The sequence below is a fragment of the Mobula birostris genome, chromosome 4, assembly GCF_030028105.1.
Source record: "Mobula birostris isolate sMobBir1 chromosome 4, sMobBir1.hap1, whole genome shotgun sequence".
Classification (NCBI taxonomy): Eukaryota; Metazoa; Chordata; class Chondrichthyes; order Myliobatiformes; family Myliobatidae; genus Mobula; species Mobula birostris.
In genome coordinates this window covers 137,833,466-137,855,002 of record NC_092373.1, presented here as the reverse complement: position 1 = coordinate 137,855,002, position 21,537 = coordinate 137,833,466, and the positions used below count along the sequence as shown (strand labels likewise).

Genomic DNA, 21,537 nt, shown 5'->3' with positions numbered 1-21,537 from the left:
CAAATAGATTTGAAGACTGATTTTCTAAACTACTGGCAAACAACAAAGCCAAAAATAAGAAAGAAACCTTGGTCACTACACAACGTACTGCAATTGAACTTGGAGAGTTACTGGAGAAACCGGCGCCAACAACAACAAATAACAGTGGAAAATTGTGGTGAGTGGGTCTGCCCTAACTCATCCAAAGACTATTAGAGGAGGGATGGCATACTTCCAATTTCAGTGCTGGGCACACTGATGTCAGATGTATAGCCTGTATCAGATACAGTGAACAGCTCCTGTCCTTTCATGTTACTCAGAAAATAAAACTTCTAGATAACTTCAAAATACTACTGGCTGGTTCATTATCAAAGATAGGCAAACGTCTCAAGATATCCATCTTCAGAACTTTTCTCAATTAAATCACAAAATTATTGTCAATTAAATTATGTGAGAGGAATTCCAAGTTTATGAACTTATACTCACCGGGAATTTGATCTTGACTATTTTAATTAATTAGAAAGAACAGAAAAAGAGAAGAAACTTCCATGTAAATTATCAAGATAGCACTGGGATGCAAAGGGTACCAGATTTGCAAAACCCATGAATTTAATTTGCACTCAAGGAACTTTAATTGGTGCTTACCTCAGCTCCAGAGTACTTCTGGGTCCTGTTCACTAGATAATCCAAACATACGTCATCACCGATCGGCATGGAACGAAACTGCAGCTTGAAAATCTCTGCTCGAGTTGGGGTATCGGGCAATGGTACATATATAATACGGTCAATCCGTCCAGGACGCATCAAAGCCTGCAAGAAATTAGAGAATCGTTTATACTCCTTCACACAGAATTGGGTTGAGTTTGGCTCCTCTTGTGGCAAATGCGTCATCTAAAGCCTTGTAGACCGCGTCCTTAATTTGAGGAAAGCGAGTGAATCTCAAGGCGGATTCAGCGGTAGCCCTCTAACTGGAACTAGGAGGCTGGGTGTGGAAGTATCAAGCAATGCTTTGTTCATTAACTCCCTCTTGTATGGTGCGCTTCCAAAGATTTTCACTGATCAGGCTCTTAGTTGAAAACACTGTTTTCCATAAAACCATCTAGGTTCAATCATGGAGGAAAACAGATGAAGGGAGGGAGATTGAATGCAGGAAACTACACACCAGATATCCTTTTTTTCTGCTGAAAACAAGGGTCAGGCTTAACATGCATAATTCTTGTCCCTTCTTATTTTGGGATCCGGATAGCTGAATAAACTCAGTCCACACCCGACATTTGTTGGTGAAGTGAAACAGGCCTGTTGGCTATCAACGTCTTTTTAAATCTTTTTAATTGTATCTGATAGGGATACTTTCCAAACTATTTAAAGAGATTTAAATAAATATAACATTTTAAAATATTGCATTTTTAGGAAAATGTAACTAAAAGCAAAAAAAAGTATGAGTAAGTTTAGGAAAAGATTAGCTTTATATGTCGACGTACATCAAAGTATTTCACCATCCAGTGAAATGCATCGTTTGTATCAATGAACAACACAGTCCAAGCATTACCATGTTTTTGACTTGCCTACAATTACTAACCCTAACCCACACATCATTGGAATGTGGGAGGAAACCAGCACACCCAGAGAAAACCCATTTGGTAATGGGAATAATGTACACGTTCCTTATGGACAGTGATGGGAATTGAACCTGAGTCGCTGGTGCTGTAAAGTATTCTGCTCACCGCTACACTACCATGCTGGCCAGATAATGAACAGATAATTTGACATATTTAAGTAAAACCAGGATTTTTTTTTGACTCTGGTCCTTCTTGTACACAGCCTCTATGTTGGTGCCCTACTCAAGTCTGTCATCCAGGTGCACTCCCAGGTACTTGTAGGTCCTCACCACATCCATATCCTCACCATCAATAGTAACAGGGAGCAGTGCAGGCTTAGTCTTTTTAGATTAACATTGACTTATATACCACCTCTGTCCTTGAGCATATCAACAAGTGTGTAGATAGAGTGACATCACAAGAACAAATAGAAGTTTTCCCCAATCAGAAACCATGGATGAGCAGAGAAGTTCGCCTCCTGCTGAAAGCCAGAGATTCAGCCTTCAGGTCTGGAGACCGGGAGGCTTACAGCTCAGCCAGGGCCAACCTGAGGAGGGGAATCTCTCAGGCTAAACACATATACAAACAGAGAACCGAGGAGCATTTCAACTCCTCGGACCCCTGGTGCATGTGGCATGGCATACAGGTCATTACAGACTTCAAACCATCTAGTACTGTGTCCCTTTCCAGCTCCGCTTCCCTCCCTGATGAGCTCAATTACTGCTACGCTCGCTTTGACCGAGAGAACAAGGAGATCACCCTCAAAGCGGATTTCCCACCTGGTGAACTGCCTCTCTCGCTTTCCACCTCCGATGTTTGTGCCACCCTGCCCTGAGCAGGGTGCATGTACGGAAGGCAGCTGGTCCGGATGGAACACCTGGTCGTGTGCTCAGAGTCTGTGCAGGGCAGTTCGCCGGGGCCTTCACGGACATTTTTAATTGGTCCCTGGCCCAGGCAGTTGTCCCCACAAGCTTCAAGATCGCCACCACTGTGCCAGTGCCGAAGCATTCCACTGCCACGGGCCTGAATGACTTCTGTCCAGTTGCACTCATCCCCATCATTGCAAAGTGCTTTGAGAGACTGGTTCTATCACATCTGAAATCCTGTCTGCCCACTACCCTGGATCCCCATCAATTTGCCTATCGCACCAACAGGTCAACAGAGGACGCCATCTCCACGGCACTTCACTCTGCCCTGACCCACCTGGACAGACCCAACTCTTATGTCAGAATGCTGTTCATTGACTTTAGTTCGGCATTCAATACTGTGAACCCCTCCAAACTGATCGCCAAACTTCGCCAGCTTGGTATCAGCTCATCCCTCTGCAATTGGACCCTGGACTTTCTGACTAACGGGCCCCAATCAGTTAAGTTAGACAACCTCTCCTCCTCCACTCTCACCCTGAACACTGGCGTGCCTCAAGGCTGTGTGCTGAGCCCTCTTCTGTACTCCCTTTTCACCTATGACTGTGTTCTTGTACATGGTTCTAACTGCATAATCAAGTTCGCAGACGACACCATGGTGGTTGGCCTGATCGGAGGGGATGATGAGATGGCCTACAGGGATGAGGTCCAGCACCTGACCGCGTGGTGTGCTGACAACAACCTGGCCCTTAACACCCAGAAGACCAGGGAGATCATTGTGGACTTCAGGCATGCCAGGAGTCACACTCACATCCCCATCTACATCAATGGAGCTGTAGTGGAGCGTGTATCAAGCTTCAAATTCCTTGGTGTCCACATTTCCGAGGATCTCACCTGGTCCCTGAACTCCTCCATCCTGGTCAAAAAGGGCAATGGCACCTTTATTTCCTGCGGAGCATCAAGAAAGCTCACCTCTGTCCCAGGATACTGACAGACTTTTACCGTTGTGCCATTGAGAGCATACTCACCAACTGCATCTCAGTGTGGTATGGCAATTGTCCCGTAATGGACCTCAAAGCACTCCAGCGTGTGGTGAAAACTGCGTAGCAGATTATCAGCACCCAATTGCCCACCATTGAGAACATCTACCATAAATGCTGCCTGGGCAGGGTGAAAAGCATTATCAAGGATGCATCTCACCCTAACCATGGACTTTTTACTCTCCTCCCATCTGGTAGGCACCTAGGAGCCTCCGCTCCCACACCAGCAGGCACAGGAAAAGCTTCTTTCCTGAGGCTGTGACCCTGCTGAACCTCACATCACAGCGCTAAGCAGTATTGCACCCATATTGTACTGTCTCAGTACTTTTATATTTGTGTGCTGTAGCACTTACTTTTTATTTGCAGTTATTTTGTAAATAACACCATTCTTTGCATTTCTGGTTAGATGCTAACTGCATTTCATTGGCTTTGTATCTGTACTCAGCACAATGACAATAAAGTTGAATCTAATCTAATCTAAAGTCCATCATCATCTCCTTTGTTTTACTGATGATTCAGCTTACACCATTTGACAAAGTCCTCCACCAGGGCCCTGTATTCATCCTGCCGTCCTCCCTTTATACACCCAACTATTGTTGAGCCATCAGAGAATTTCTGCAGATGACATAACTCAGTGTTGCATCTAAAATCCGAGGCATACAGGGTAGACAGGAAGGAAGCCAATACGGTCCCCTGTGGGGCTGCAGTGCTGCTTATAGCCATGTCTGACACACAGCTCTGAAGCCGCACAAACTGTGGTCTGCCAGTCAGGTAGTCCATTAACCAGGGTACAAAGGAAGTGCAACCTGCATTGAACAGAGCTTTTCCCCCAACAAAGAGGGCTATATGGCACTGAAGACATGATCGTCAAATGCTGCCCTGCTTATCCAAATGGGAGTAGGCTCTGTTTAGCAGGTAGATGAAAACATTGCAGTCTTCAATATGCTCCTGGTAGGCAGGAGATGATGTGCAGGGGATCGAGGGCTGATCTGACCAGGGATTGGAGGTGAGCCGGGACAAGCCTCTTGATCCAAGGTCTTCATGATGTGTGAGGTCAGGGCCACTAGACGGTAGTAATTCAAGATTTTCGGTTGGTTCTTCTTGGGTACTGGGATCACACATGATGTACCATAAAACACTGGCCATACAAGATTACATTTTGATACTTCATCAAAATGCTGAACTTACAATCATCGACAAGGCCCAGATAAAAATTTACAGAAGATCATGTAGCCCATCTTTGTACTTTGAAGATGCTTTTCTTTTAATCCCCTTTCTAACATCCAAGCAATAACTCCAATTTCAAATACTTCTCTACCTCCCATATTAAAATGATTAAACATACAATCTTGTGTAAAATAAATTTTTGATTAACTTCGCTGATATTCTTACAAGTACGCCTCTACTCAGTAAAGCTTCCATCAACAGAAATAGTTGTTCCTGAAATACATTATAAAAATCCTAATGTAAAAAGGATCTGTTACTCTCTTTTCTCTTAACAAAAACTCAACTCTCCCAGAATCCACAATGCACTTTCTATGCTCTTGACACACCTCTGAAAGTTGGACAGCAAACAGAAAGCCAAACAAATGATTTGTGCAGTTTTATCAACTGCAACTGGACCCTCATCATTCGAACAACTGGCATTAAATAAAGCTAAGCTGGTTGCTCACTTTTTAAGTTTACATTTATTTTTAATTATTTTTTAAAAATGTCTCTAAAGTGTGAAAGATGTATTAAACTGTTGAAAGCTATCGTCACTCGTCAAGGTGATACTGGGAGTAGAGCTTTGTAGACTGGTCACCATCTGTGGCTCACTCTGCTTTGAGTAAGGGCTTCCAGTGCTGCCTACCGCAGGTGGCTAAAGAAGGTAGCTGTGGGATTAGTGCGGGGGGGTGGGGTGAATGCAGGCAGTGGATCAGTGCACAAGATCCAAGATTATATCTTTAATTTTTTTAAATAAATCCCAATATGAAAAAGTCTCCACTTCAAAGTGTGTTCTTTAATAATTATCAAGTTATCCTTTCATTTATGTATATTCAAGTTTAAACACTTTTTGGTTCTCCCTTTAATGTTTTAGTGTAAGATTCCCATTTGCCTTGTACTCCACCTTCCAGAAAGTGTCATTTTATACTTCCGTGCTAAAATTCACCTAAAGATTATCTGCCAGATCTACGATCATTATCTTGTCTTGATTTGTGGTTGTCTGCTGGACATTACTGGCACATCATCAACCTAAAACCTGCAGACGTAAGCTTAACCCTTTCTTGATCCACTCACAGGCATTTACCTGGACAGCTTATGTTCCACATGGGAGCTTACTTGTAAGTCAAGGTGAAACAGTATACACAGAATCTTAGTTTCCTCTGTGGACTGAGCAAAGATCCTTAGAAAGAAACATAGATGACCACTGTAAAATACAAATCTAAGGTTTTTCATCTTACTATCTGCACTCTCTGTATGGGTACTCAAATTCTGACCTCAGAAGTTTCTAAATACAGCTAAATGTTAGAGCTGCAGTATATTCCTTCCCTCTACCATTATTCCTACGCTTACTGAGGTATGCTGCTGGTTATTTGAGTTGCAGCATATACAGTTTCACAACTGACAGCTTCTCATTCTGAAACCGTCTACCTACACAACATTAAAATCACATATACTAAATTGTGGACAAATCCAAGCAGCTTCCTGAAATGCCTATTGTGAACAATGTCTTAGGAGTGAAGTGGGACCTGACAGAACTTGTAAATACTGTAAATATTGCTTTTGTTTTACATACTTGATTTCATCCTTCATCACAAACAGCTGATTTCTCCATTTCCTCATGGGGGTACTCACCACAGATTAAACATGTGATTACAAGTGGTGTGCAGAGAATCTGACAAGATTCACAGATGTGGCTAAAAATCAGAGTAATCTTGCAGAACAGAAACCACCCAGCAGAACTGTGAACTAAAAGCCTAATAACAAAGTGCTAGGGAAAATATGGTACAAAGTGGGTAGGCTGTATTCTTTGAATAACTTCCATGATATACAGGAAATATTAATATTTTTGTGTATTTAAGTTATAAATGCCACATTCACAGATTCATTTGATGTTGGATAGAAACAAAACTGTCAACTAAATACCTTCAAATAATAAATTCAGCAATGTGATAGGGTGAACTGCAATGCAGCCTTTACCTGATAGCTTGCTGTTGGGGATCTGTGTAAATTTTGAAGATTATATTTCATTAACATTGTTAAATTACAGCAAAATACCACTTTATTGATAGCTTGTGCAAGGTTTTAATCCCTCAACAACACCACAATTGTACTGCACATGAGACTGGCAGCATGTGAAGAATTACTAAAAACTATTCGATTACTGTTAACCATGTAATATTATTTGGCTTATTTTAGCTCATCTTTACAAACTAGATATATTTAAGGCTAGCAGAATAGTAGCACCTCTGACACTTCATCAAATTATGTAAATTTTAAAACAACAAAACACATATAACTCCAGAGTTATAGACTTCCAAGGGAATTCAGGAAGTTAAGGAAATTTACAAATCACTATCAAAAATTTGAGATATGGAACATTTGTTCACAAGAATTTTATATGAAAAACATCTAAATAAAGTACGCACGTGTAGGTTAAGTGGATTTGTGTTACTGAAAATCATGATAAGGCCCATTTTCTAGGATCGTACCCCCTATATCCTGGGGGTTGCATGTATTGCATGGTACTATGATTTCCAGAGACTTTTGCTGTGCGACTTTTTTGTCGACTCTGTAACATTCTAAGTTGCATATACAGAGGAGTCCAGTTAATCAGGACACATCGGCACCAGTACATTTTAGCCCAATTAAGCGGCTGCCCCAATTAACTGAAGTTTCATGAAAATAGTTAAAAAGGTACAAAAAAAGACAAACTACCGTTTAACTGAGTTACAAATTATGTAATTAAATGAAAAACAGAATGAACTAGAACACTACAACTACTACCACACTACTATAAGACTGTCTATTAGTTCCTAATATTTATCTTCATATCCAGTGTATGCTACCTCTTTCTTTAGATTGACAGTAAATGAACAAAATCAGCGCATGTACCTAGTATAGACAATGGACTGCCTTCAGACAATCTATGATGATTGTATCCTCCAAATCTTCTTTTTCATTGTAACATTCAAGATGGTTGTCGAAACCTTTAAATTCTTCGTAGTTCCTGACTTGCTGAAGTAGTAACATCATTTCAGTTTCTCTCCTGGCTGTGTCTGGTATCTCCAAGTTTGAATGCTTGAAACCCCAGTGAACAAAACAGTTCTAAATTGTCTTACTGCTTATTTCTTACCAACTAGCAGTGACAAAAATCACTGAATTTTGAACACAAACACATGCAACCGACATTATTTAAAAACTGTTTGCTCTAATGGCCACATAGGTGTTTGAGTCTAACACTAGTTAGAAACTCAACAGACTCCTGTCCCAATTAAGCAGCATAGTGTCCCAAATAAATAGTCATAGTCATACTTTATTGATCCCGAACGAAATTGGGTTTCGTTACAGTTGCACCAACCAAGAATAGAGTATAAATATAGCAATATAAAACCATAAATAATTAAATAATAATATGTAAATTATGCCAGGAAATAAGTCCAGGACCAGCCTATTGGCTCAGGGTGTCTGACCCTCCAAGGGAGGAGTTGTAAAGTTTGGTGGCCACAGGCAGAAATGACTTCCTATGACGCTCTGTGTTGCATCTCGGTGGAATGAGTCTCTGGCTGAATGTACTCCTGTGCCCAACCAGTACATTATGTAGTGGATGGGAGACACTGTCCAAGATGGCATGCAACTTAGACAGCATCCTCTTTTCAGACACCACCGTCAGAGAGTCCAGTTCCATCCCCACAACATCACTAGTCTTACGAATGAGTTTGTTGATTCTGTTGGTGTCTGCTACCCTCAGCCTGCTGCCCAGCACACAACAGCAAACATGATAGCACTGGCCACCACAGACGCGTAGAACATCTTCAGCATCGTCCGACAGATGCTAAAGGACCTCAGTCTCCTCAGGAAATAGAGACGGCTCTGACCCTTCTTGTAGACAGCCTCAGTGTTCTTTGACCAGTCCAGTTTATTGTCAATAAATAAGGGGATTATGGCCATTTTTTTCGATTAGGTTTTGTTCTTTAAGAGTTGTCCTAAATAAACGGCCGCCTTGATTAGCCAATGGCTCAATTAACCGGAATCATCTGTATTACGAATACATTAACCATTTATATAATGTCTAATGATGCTTCACAAAGAAGAAAAGGAGCAACTATTTACTACAGTCTTGTACACTGCCATTTCTCTTCCAATGCTTACCTCTACTTCCTCACACCAATGAATGGTAAAATCCTATAACTACATCTGTATGTGAAGCTTATTCCTGGTACCAAAGGACCATAAAAATTTGCCTTGTATTCAATGGATTATAAATAGATCAGGAAAATAATTTCACTATCTTAAAAGAAATTTTGTAGTTAAATACAGATCCTGGTTGTGTGAGTTATTAACATATGTAAACAAAAAAAACTTCCAATTTATTAAATGAGACAAGTATTCAAACGGCTCTTACAGTACAAGTTAGGAAAAAAGAATCCTCTGTTTCTCAGAACTGACTGTTCCAAATTTCTTGAAATGTTTTTCTTCCAGCTTGCTGCCTTTAACAAACATGAACTGACATAGTTCAGATTAGACAATAATGTGATTTTTCATATAGCGTCGGGTAGCTCAACAGAGTTAAAATTCTATTTCATATCACAGCGGTATCTAAAATGATGCAACAAGACAAATAACTGAAACATCTTGCAAATGGGAAGAACTAGCTAATGTAGACGAGTATGTAGATAGACAGGGATTAGTAATGAGAATTATGAATCTTACTGACGTTTTTCTTAAACTGCACAAAGTTTTGTTCAATTTTGTTAAAACATTAGTGGTGCCATAACTTTAGTCTGCTTCCTGGAGACAGTGGTAACCTGAACTTGACCATGAAAGGAATTAAATTAATAGCTCAAAAACCAGTGGGATCATGTATACATATGGATGGCCAGGCAATGTGCAGTCTACCTGTGGCACAATTTACACAGCCATGTACATATCAGGTGCTGCCATATCAAATTATTGGCTTATGCACAGTGAGTGAAAAGGAAACACACCCTGCATCACGTGATCATGAGGAATATGTCACAATACTGAGAGTTTACCCTGTCAGAACAGGGGTAACTGAGAGAGCATTTGCAGATTAAACCCTGAAGTTAAGCACATGTTGTATTGAATCCACAGACTCTGCAGAATCCTGCAGGCTGACTCTGTCAGGACTATCGGTTTGGAATATTTTCAGCAAAGACAAGATCTGCCTAGACCAGCTCTGAAAGGGGAGTAACCGTCCTTCTGTGAAAGTCTGTTTTCTTTTAAAACTGAACAACTGCAGAACTCATTCAGCGCCCAGAAGTAAAGTTTTTTTTTCTCCTCTAGGCAAAGTACAGCCATCCATCACTTAACAGACTTACTTCCTGTTTTGAAGCAGTTGGGGAGGTATAACTTCCAACCTAAATACTTGGCTTGGCAAGCTGCTCGAGTGTTGATGGACGCTTTTATAACCACTTCATTCCACCTGAATTTTGGTAGAATACAGGAGGGGAACAAAACGAACAACAGAAACAGCTGCAGGAAAAGGTTAGCTGAAGTCTGCCAGCTGTTACTAATAATAGTTAGTGAAGTCAACACCAGTGTGTTCACTTAAAACTATTTAAAATACATTTTAAAAATATGCTGCACACTTTAAAATGCACCAAGTTTTGGCATTCAAACATAACCCTGCAATTAGGATTGCAGATAATATTGGTCAGATTTTCTATATATAGAAAGAGAGGCAGAACAAAGAAAAACAACTGAACTATGCAGAGGTATTTTAGAAAATAGGAAATGGTGAAAAGAACAAAAAGTATAGAACAAAAAATAAATTGAAGTTTTAAATCATTCATAAATGAGGATGCCAATGTTCTTAATCACCCAGATGTTGCTGGAAACTTTGATGAAACTCTCAGAATGCTTAAGTTACTCTACTGTATGTAACTGACAGCAACTTCCACCCTTTTATATATATGAAAATGAAGAAATCGAGCAGCTACAGTCAGTCATGCAGCAGCTCCAAAGCAAGAACCCTCACGCAGTTGAGAGGTGATTCCTGTAATAGAACCTTTCAACAAATCCTTTAAGAGGCATGGTGTGTTGAAGACAGAAAGCCAAACTGCAGTAATTTGATTCAGACTTTGATTTCTCTAACCTGGTAATCTCTTCTCCCTCCCTCCATCTCTCTTTTCTACATTCCACATTCTGCTTAACCTCTCCCTCTTCTCTTCTCCTCACCTGCTCATTACCATCCTCTTATTCCCCCTTTCCTTCTCTTTCTTCCATAGGCCACTGTCCTCTCTTATTAGATGTCTTATTCTTCAGCCCTTTACTTCTCCATCTATCTCATTCCAGCTTCTTACTTCATCCCCCCTTCTCTACTCACCCACCTTCCCCCTCACCTGGTTCACCTACTACATGCCAGCTTGTACTCCTTCACCTACCCCCCCCATCTTCTTATTCTGTCCTCTGCCTTTCCAGTCCTGATGAAGGATTTCAGCCCAAATCTTGATGTACGTGTGATAAATTAATTAATTTGCAACAACCTTGTACTCATCGTCAGTAAGACCAAAGAGTTGATTGTGGACTTCAGAAAGGATAGGATGAGGGAACATGAACTATTTCTCATAGACGGATCAGAAGTGGAACGAGTGAGCAATATCAAGTTCCTGGGTGTCAACATCTCTGAGGATCTAACCTGGTCCCAACATGTTGATGCAGCTATAAAGAAGGCAAAACAGTAGCTACATTTCATTAGGAGTTTGAGGAGATCTGGTTTGCAACCTAAAACACTCTACAACTTCTACAGATATACGACAGAGAGCATTCTGACTGGCTGCATCACTGTCTGGTATGGGCGGGGGGGGTGTGCCAGCTACTGAACAGGATCGATAGAAGGTACAGAAAGTTGTAAAACTAGTCAGCTTCTTGGTATCCAAGACATTTTCAAGGAGCAGTGCCTCAAAGTTGGAATCCATTATTTAGGACCCCCATCACCCAAGACATGCCCTCTTCTCACTGTTACCATCAAGAAGGAGGTACAGAAGCCTGAAAGCACACACTCTGTGATTCAGGAGCAGCTTGTTCTCTGCCATCCGATTTCTGAATGGACACTGAACCCATGAACACTACCTCACTACTTTTTATTATTTCTGTTTTTGCACTATTTTTAATTTAACTATTTAATATACATATATACTATAATTGATTTACTTATTTTTTCTTTTTTGATCATGTATTGCATTGTAGTGCTGTTGCTAAGTTAACAAATGTCATGACATATGCTGGCAATATTAAACCTGATTCTGATTCTGAATCCAAAATGTCAACTGTTTATTCTCCTTCATAGATGCTGTCTTATTGCTGAGTTCCTCCAGCACTTAGTGTGTGTTGATTAAAGTATTTGTTGGGTGCTAGTTACCATTTTTCCATTCCCCACATCAGATGTAGGCAGGCTTTGTTTTGACTGCCTCTTACTGCTAAAAGGCCCAGCCAGGATCGTGCAGGATGTTATCACCAAGATGTCTCCCTTGCAGGAGAGACATTAACTGGTAGATCAGTAGAGAGAGACAAGCGAGTAGTGATGAAATAGCTGAGGGTTGGTAGCTAGAGATCAAGCAACCAATGGGTTGATAGTTAAGGAACCAAGATGGCGAATGAATCAACTGAGGGGGGTAGTCAAAAGGAGACAAGACATGGGTTCAACAGACACACAAAAAGATTGTGCAGATGCTGGAAATCCTAAACAGCATACACAAAATGCTGGATGGTCTCAGCAGGTCAGGTAGCAACAATGGAGGGAAAGAAACGGTCAATGCGCTCGGCCCAAAATCCTTCATAAGGAGAGTTGGAACTAGTGACCCTTCATCAACAAACTGGTAGATGGCGCTGATCAATCTACTGTGTCCCTCCCATGCCTGGCGGTGGATGGGGTGGTGGAGCAGGGCAGGGGTAGAACTTTTAGAGTCTGCAAAGAGGCCAATATTCTACTTTTAAAAAATCTATTTGAAGTGTGTTCTCTCTCTGTTCTCTAGAACCAGGGATCTGCTCAGACAGAGCTCTTTTACTTAATACTGTGCATAATAATTTAATATGTTTGTACTACACAGCTAATGCAAAGCAACACATTTCATATCATCTATGTCTGTTATAATAAATTGGATTCTGATTTTGACCTCGCAAACTATGAAGGTCTGCTTGTGCACATACTGCTATCTGCGGGCATGCAAACACACCAATTGTAAATTGTAGACTATCTTTCAGATATTCAATACATAATGTCTCTGAGTTCCTATTAAGATGAAGTCATGTTGTGCATGTTGATTTGGGGCTCGTGATCCAATTTCAAACAAAATGTTTAGCTTTGTGTCTTAGAAGTTAACTGTAACTTATGAAAATTATAGGATTTAATTTTGATAACACATACACATCCAAGGAAACAACCAAAGGTGCCTTTGCTACAGAATTCTGATGACCTTCAGCTGTGATAGGGACTTGTGTAGGAAGGATTCAAATGCTTGATTCACAAATAAAGGCAAAGAGAGAAGCTATTTTAAATTAAGTGAGGAGAATATTGAATTGCATGAGGGAAAATTGACTTGGGAACTCATATTGAATATTATTCCATTATGCCAGACAAGCTTAGTCACTTTGATAGTATTGCTTCATCTACTGATCAACCTTCTTCCAAATATTTTCATTTCCACTTTGTTTTGCCTGAGTTAAGGAGAGTTTTGCCTCTCATCCAATAAAACTGGTTCTGCCAGAATCACAAAAATCTACAGCACTCTACTGATCTTTTATGTTGGCTTCAAAAGCAGTGTATTTGCTTTAATGCATTACTGTACAAGAAGCAATAAAGATTAGAAGAACTGAGAAACACAGGCAATAAAAGGAAATTGCAAATAATTTTGCATAAATGCATAGTACGTAAAAGAATAGTTAAAGAAAAGGTATCCAATGAAATATGGCACAGCAATGCATCCTGCTGGAAATGGAAAGAATGGTGGATAAATTACATGTATCAGTTTTCACAGAGGAGAATAGCTGCAGAAATGAAAGGATAAATGAAGTAGTGAATCAATTAAATAACAAGGAGTGAAACAGATGGCAAAAGTGAACAAAATCAGCAGGAGCTGTCACCCTGCATCCAAAGTTGTGAAGCAAAATTATACAAAATGGATATTGAAGCTATACATTACAATAAATTACTACGAAATAGGAGCATAGGATAGTGCCCTTAACACAGTCCATGTATCAAAATTTGTTTAACTCCATGAGATCAAGTATATCCCTTCTTTAGTAAGGAGACGCAAACAGTATACAGCCAGTCCAGATGTTGTTGCAAAAGAGCTCTTTTTAATTATAGCAATATTTTCTTCATGTGATACCCCATTCCTCCAAGAGCACCACAACCTTGTCATGGTTTGGAGGCTTGCATGTCTCAAAGATCCAAACAGCTATGCTGACTACAGACAAGGCCTATGTCTTGGCTCTTGGTGGGGTCATACATGCCAAACAGTCAACAAGTAGAAGTCAAACTAAGTGTGGTTCATTGGTCCTCCAGTTTCAGGGGTTCAGCTTGGAACTAACAACCCTGACTGGTCAAACAAAACTGTTACGAAAACAGCATTGAAGAATTCTTCTACATCTGTGTGCAACGGTATTCCTAAGTCTCCACCTGGGACTAGCATCACTGAAAGTCGTGAAAACCAAGAGGAAGCTACTGGCGTATTGAAGGAAGCCCTGAATACCACCAAGACCAAGACCGAAATTAGTTTCCGGAATGACGAACCATATACCACACTGGCAAGCTAGCAAAAACAGCTGCAGAAATGCGTTGTTATATCCTACACATACTGGGTCTCAGGAAAGCAGATGGAATGGGTCTGGCAGACTAAAGGCAGCAAGTGGTGAAACAGTTTTATACATACTAAGGGAAGATGGTTAGCATCATGACGCCGTCACTTTGAAGAAAGGCATTGAGAAATGCTTTCTGGAATAGAAGCCAATCAACAGTAGGCTGATGAGAGTCAGGCTGAAAGGGAAGCAAGTGAACACGACTTTGATCCAGTGCTGTGCTCCAACTAACGACAGTGACATTGAAGAAAAGCATGTCTTCTATGAACAGCTGCAATCTGAGGTAGAGTTAACACTATGCCATGACATAATCATCGTCATGGGAGATCTAAATGCCGCTAACATGGGAAATAACAACTCACACTTCACTAGGGTCAGGGGCATGCATGGATGTGGAACAATGAATAATAATGGTGAAAAACTGGTGGAATTCTGTGTCATTAACAATCTGATCATAGGAGGGACCCTCGTTCCACACCGTGAAATCCACAAACTGACATGGTGCTCATGAAATGGATGTGACATGAACCAGTTTGACCATTTGATAATCAATGGTACATGGAGACGATCCTTGCAGGACATAAAGGTGAAGAGAGGAGCAGATGCAGGAAGTGATCACCACCATTTTGTAGCAGTGATGAAACTCAAGCTGAGAAGCACATATACAAAGAAATTTTGATGTTGAGACATTCAAAGACCCCAGTGTGAGATCTGCCTTCACATTTCAGCTTAAGAACAGATTTCAGGCCTTGTAAGACCTTGACAAGGCTGTGTTAGTTGACAAGATCGGCAAAATGTGAAAACAGATTGCCACGTTCTTCAAGGAGAGCAGTGAGGTTTGTCTAGGATACAGAAATGAAAAGAAAAAAATAATGATACAGCAAGAAACATGGACAGCCTTAGAAGAAAGATGTAAAGTTAAGAAGGAAGCACTAGATACAAAGTCAGCACAACTTAGGGTGAAACTTCAACTAACATACACTGAACCTAAAAAGAAAGTGAAGGGACTTCAAGATTCACTTATTGTCAAAAATGTATAAATTATACAGACTTGAGATTTTCTTGCTCACAGGTAGCCACAAAGCAAAAAAACCCCCGAAAGAATGCAAATAAAAAAGAAACAAAAATAAAAGACCAATACTTGATGTACAAGAGAAAGAAAAAAAATTAAAATCATGCAAACCTTTGAAGCAAACAATAAAAACATTCTGAACCAAAATTGAGTCCTCAGATCGGAACCCCTGAGCAGCCTGGAGTAGGCCCAAGGCTTCGCTTATCAGTTCATCATATTAACAGGCACGGAACACAGTGGCCAGGGCAGTCTTCATAACCTCAGCACTATGGAGGTGACCATCACGGAGAATGAGCGAAATTAGCTTTCATCCCGACCGATACCCCGTCTTTGCAGTTTACCTGGGCTGGCGTTTAAATTGACCGAACAATGGAACAGCGAAAGGCTTCACACCCTTGGAGAGAGGACAGCAAGTGAAATCAGCTCTTGCCTCCAATCTGGGCCGGCACTGAAATTGTTTGGACAGTGTATTGTAGCTTGTACTAGGACCTGGCTGCAGCGAAAGGCTCTGGGCCTTGACTAAGCCCGAAGCTGCTCTCAAGCTCTTCAATTCAGCTCGGCGCTCAGAGTGATCCAACCTTGCTGCAGAGCCATTGTACAGGCACCTAATCTCTTCAGCCCAAGGCTCAACTTCTTTCAGTGCCCAGAGAGATCCAACCTTGCACCCAAGCAAGTTGAACAAGCACCCGGGCAATGACTTGTCCTTTTGGCACCCAGACAGATCCAACCTCGCTTCCGTGCCAGTTGAATGTGTATTGGAACTCCATCTGCAACGATTCTGCAACACGCCATCTGGGCTCATCCCCTGAACTCGCCTTGCCATCGCTCATCCCTTCATTGTTTGTGGCGGCAATTCAATGCAATTTACCTCAGAAAAGGTAGTTATAGTGATGTTTTTAGTCAGATTTCTTAGCTCTTTGACTACCAGAAACCGTTGCCCATGTTCGGTAACGCCATCTTAACTGGAAGTCTTGTAAGAAAAGATAAGAGTCTATATGGGAGATCTTACAGTGGAGGCCAAACAAGCAACCAATCAAGATGACCAGGGAAATATATACAAGATTTCAAAGTTGGTATGCGGAAAGTTCCAGGCCAGATCCAGCGGTCCCATGTGAGATAAGACCTGTATTTGACAACTGAGAAAGAACAAGAAGCACAATGAACAGAGTATTTCAGTGAATTACTGACTGGACCACCACCAGGTGAAGAAACCAACATACAAAAGGCAGCACAGGACCTCGATATCAACAAAGATCCACCCAAGAAGGAAGAGATTGTTGCTGTGATTAAATAACTAAAGAACAGCAAAGCTTCAGGACATGACAATTTGAACGCCGAATTGTTCAAAACTGATCCAAATGTTGTGGCAGCCACCCTGCAACCACTGTTAACTATAATCTGGGAACAGGGACAAGTACCCAAGAACTGGACAAAAGAAGTCATTGTCTGGATCCCCAAGAAAGGAGCGCTAAGTGATTGCAACAACTGGTGTGGCATTACTCTTTTGTCAGTGCTCAGCAAGATTCTCACCAAAGTCATTGTCCAATGGATTACAGGTGTTGTTGATGTGTGCTTGCGGAAGGAGCAAGCTGACTTCAGGGAGAACAGATGCTGTGTCGACCAGACCTTCACACTGCATAACATCATAAAGTAGAGCTCAGTGTGGCATAGACAACTGTATGTAAATTTTGTGGACTTCGAAAAGGCTTTTGACAGCATCCACAGGGAGTCCCTCTGGCAAATACTCGGAGCACACGGGATCCTGTCCAAAACTGTCCAGCTCATTCAGAGTTTCTGTACTAACTTCATTTATACAGTTGGGAACAGCAAATTGAGCTTTGAAGTCAAGATAGAACTCAGACTAGGCTGTGTAATGTCGGCCATATTGTTTAACCTGGTGATTGACTGGGATATAAGGCAAACAATGAAAGATAAGCAGAGTGGCATTAGGTGGACACTATCCTCCACTTTGAAAGACCTTGACTTCGTGGGTCACCTTGCATTTCTATCATATACACACCAGCATATACAAGAGAAAACTCAGCACCTCTGTACCTTTGGTGAACAGTCAGTCACAGAAAGACTGAGACCACGACCCACAATCATGAGCCTCCTCCTTCTGTCAAGGCACACAGTGCTGCCGTACCCAGCACCCGCGATCTCTTCCTGGACACCATCATTCATCAGGATGGTAGGACCAAGTATGACATCCAGTGCAGAGTCAGCAAAGCTCGAAACATCTTCAGACCAATGAGCAACATATGGGGATCAACCAAGTACAGCGTCCACACCAAGGTGAAGCTGTACCAGAGCTGTGTCCTGTCCACACTCCTGCACAGGTCAGAATGCTGGTGATTGACAGAGAGCGATCTTGCCAAGAGCATCCAGAAGATCCTCTGTATCTCCTGCCCAAGAAAAGATCTCTAACCATGCCCTACTCCTTCAGTGTCATCAAGACAACATGGCCACAATCATCATGAGGAAGTGTTGGATATAGATTTGGCACGTGATGTGAAGGAAGACCAACTCCATCATCAAGACAACACTTCATTGGACCCCTGAATGTCAGAGAAAATGTGGGAGACCAAAGACAACTTGGCACCATACCGTAGAAGCAGAAATGAGGACCCTGAACCACACCTGGGGCACAAAAGATGGCTAAGGACGGAGAGAGATGGAGGACCTTCAATGCTGCCCTAAATGCCAGCGCCACAGCAGTAAATAAGTATGTAAATGACACTCCAATCCCATTTAATAAGAATTAATGTACCATTTAACTCCACAACTGGTGGGTGTATCTATACTAATTTTCTGTCATTCAGATACAGAGTATCCCAAATACCTTCAGACATGCAATCTCTTTTAAAGGAATTTATCACAAATCAAGCCATGTTCCTCTGGCTGCAGCAGAATATCTCCACTGAATGAATGATCATAACCATGATGGTAGGGGACTAGAAGAGAACTCCAATAGGGTCAGGGGACTTGGTCAAGCTGATAAAGAACAGCACCCATAAGGGATTATACTTTTTGACTGGGGACTATTGAGACCCTCTAGGCTATGCAAGGTGCTCCTGGCAGGAAGTTGCCTGAGAGGTGTGGGAGGATGGTGAGTGCAGTTCGTGAACATTTGCAATTTGAAGAAGTTTTAGCCCTCTATGCCTGTTCCATTTAGACCTCACTCTGAAAGAAAAATAAAAGAAATCTCTTCCCTTTGAATGCAACATTTGGGCGATCTTGCAATGTAGTAGTAAGCAGCAAACTATGGAGTGTGACCAAGATCAGCAGTGGCTGCAAATTTGAATGCAGAAGATTACCATAATTCTTATACCTAAAGTGCAAAGTAAATTTATTATCAAAGTACATATATGTCACCATTTACAACCCTGAGATTTACAAACGTATTTGCTTGTGGGCATTCTCAATAAATCTATAGAATAGTAACTAAAACAGAATCAACGAATGACCACCTAGGGCTTTCAACCAGGGTGCAGAAGACAACAAACTGTGAAATACAAAAGAAGCAATAATCATAATTAAATAAGCAATAAATATCCAGAACATTAGATGAAGAGTCCTTGAAAGTGAGCCTATTGGTTGTGGGAACACTTCAATGACTGGGCAGGTGATGTTATCCCCTTTGGTTTAACAGCCTGTTTGTTGAGAGGTAGCAATCGTTCCTGAACCTGGCAGTATGATTCCTGAGCCCCCTGTACCTTCTTCCTCTTGGTAGCAGTGAGAAGATAGTGTGTACTGGGTGGAGAGTGCCTGATGATGGATGCTGCTTTCCTGCAACAGCATTTCATTTAGATGTGCTCTATGGTTGGGAAGGCTTTACCCATGATGGACTGGGCTGTATCCACTACTTGTTGTCGGATTTTCCCAGTGAAGACACAGAACACTGCCTGATAGTTAGTAATTAATAAGCAAATCATTCTGTAAGTTAATCAAATCATTTTTTTTCAGTGAGTATGCAAGAACTGATGTTTTGTGGACCAGTGAGGTTGAAAATTACACTGCATGTTGCCATAATTTGGAGAGAACTAAATGCTGGGAAAACAGTGCCAGCAAGAATGAAAATTTTATTGAAAAACAAAGAGACAAACTTCCTATAAGTCACTCAGACACCAAGAAACGAATGCAAAATCATTCTGCTCTGGATAATCACAACAGTAGTTGAGTAAATGAATTTCTAGCCCAAGTATTTGCTTAACTTCTCTGCCCTTTGTTTATACATCATTACAATTGCTTTTCTCCCAAAGGGCCATATTTAGTTTCCCAGCTCATACTTGTAAAAAACCTTCTTTGTTTCTTCTTGGTTAAGGCATATCCTATTTTCTTCCTCCTTATACGTTCCCAGAGCCCTCTTGATTTTTAAATCCCTCTCAATCCTCACGCTAATTACCTGGTTTTGAATATTGTATGATTCCTTTCTTAACATTATATTAACTGTAACATCCCTTACGGTTACTGTTGTCCCAGTGGGAATTTCATTTCTCAAGGCGATACATACTGATGGCAAATTTTTCTTTAAGTGCTTGCTAATGGCTGCACACCATCGTATCTTTGAATCTAATTATTCAAACTAGCTTAGTCAACTCATCCACCATACTTCACTAAAAGACTTTATTTAAATTTAAGATATTAGTTTTGGATTTAGTCAAATTACTCTCAAGCTTAATATGTTTTTTTCACAAGATAAAAGGAGAAAGATAAATTAGGTAACCGTAGAGCAGTACCTTCACATCCATAATAGAGAAAAAGCTAAAGGTCTTAACATGAAATATAATTAATAACCTCTTTAAGGCTTGGGTCAATTAGTGTAGCCAAGATTGTTTTGCTAATGTTAAATTATGCCCGATTATTTGAATTTTTTTGAAGAAATCAGATGAACAAAAAATACATTGGACAATGTATATTTGAAAATCTGTTGATAAGATTAAAGGATTGAAACGAAAATAAATTGTTGGGTTGAATGTGATGCTTGAATAAAGGAAAAGATAAACTTGCATTTTTTTCTGGGATCTTTCAAGACAAGAGGTTCAAAAATGTCACAGGAAAGGATGATTTTAAAAGTCATGTTGTCAAAAAACAGGGAATAATAGCTAATGGATCTTTCTGGTCCAGACGAATGAAAATAGTAATGAGTTTTTGATCAGTGTTGAAGTGTTTACTCCTTTTCTCTGCATCTAGCTCTAAACTTTTTTTTTGAAGTTGAACTGAACTATTTAGATATTTAACATGTTAACTCACTCCTCATTCTGTTTAATAGGACCCTCACATTAATATGAAAAAGAACATTCAAAACTCAAAGGGGTGGCACAAACATAAAACTTACTAAAATCACTAAACACTGACAAAATGGGTATGTTGGGAAATACACTGCACATACTTCTCTCTAGGGAGATTGGCCTGCATGTGAAAATCACGGGGATGCTCAGAGCGATAATATCTTTTGCATGTTATGAACTGCAAACTGAGCCAAAACACTGGGCAACATCTGCACACAGATCAGAATCTGATTATTACCTTTGCACCTGTGTTGATTACCTTGGTGATTAGACAGCAATGACAGAACAGGGCACTGCTCAGATAAGTTCAATTCAAATTCGCCATAAATACAAAGACTGCAAATAGAATGAAGGATTTCAGAGAGGCTCAAACAGTCTGCAAAATTGTTCTACATAAACCATTTCCTGCTGACATGTGCAAACAAACTATAAAGCACCAACAAAAAAAACCTAATTTTTTCAAAATCTTTACAGAAACTTCCACCTTTTAAGAACCATTTCCCCATGTATACATCAGACACTGAAACACCAAAATGATTACTTATAAGGCACTTTGTTATAGCTAGCTTTGCTGTCACTATTGTTGGGACAATTGAAGTTAAGAAAAATAAAACAGAGAAACGTCTCCTGGATAAGGATCACATGGGAAGTGCAGTCTAGACGGCTACC

General features: G+C 40.7%; 1 protein-coding gene across 2 annotated transcripts in view; it reads right to left on the bottom strand.

The window, feature by feature from the left end:
* afg2a (AFG2 AAA ATPase homolog A) overlaps positions 1-21,537 on the bottom strand; it is a 457,570-nt gene that overhangs the window by 92,081 nt on the left and 343,952 nt on the right. For both annotated transcript variants that reach the window (XM_072256115.1, XM_072256114.1), the window contains exon 15: positions 625-789. In XM_072256115.1, the coding sequence (XP_072112216.1) occupies positions 625-789 (165 nt within the window). The remainder of the gene's footprint in view (positions 1-624; positions 790-21,537) is intronic.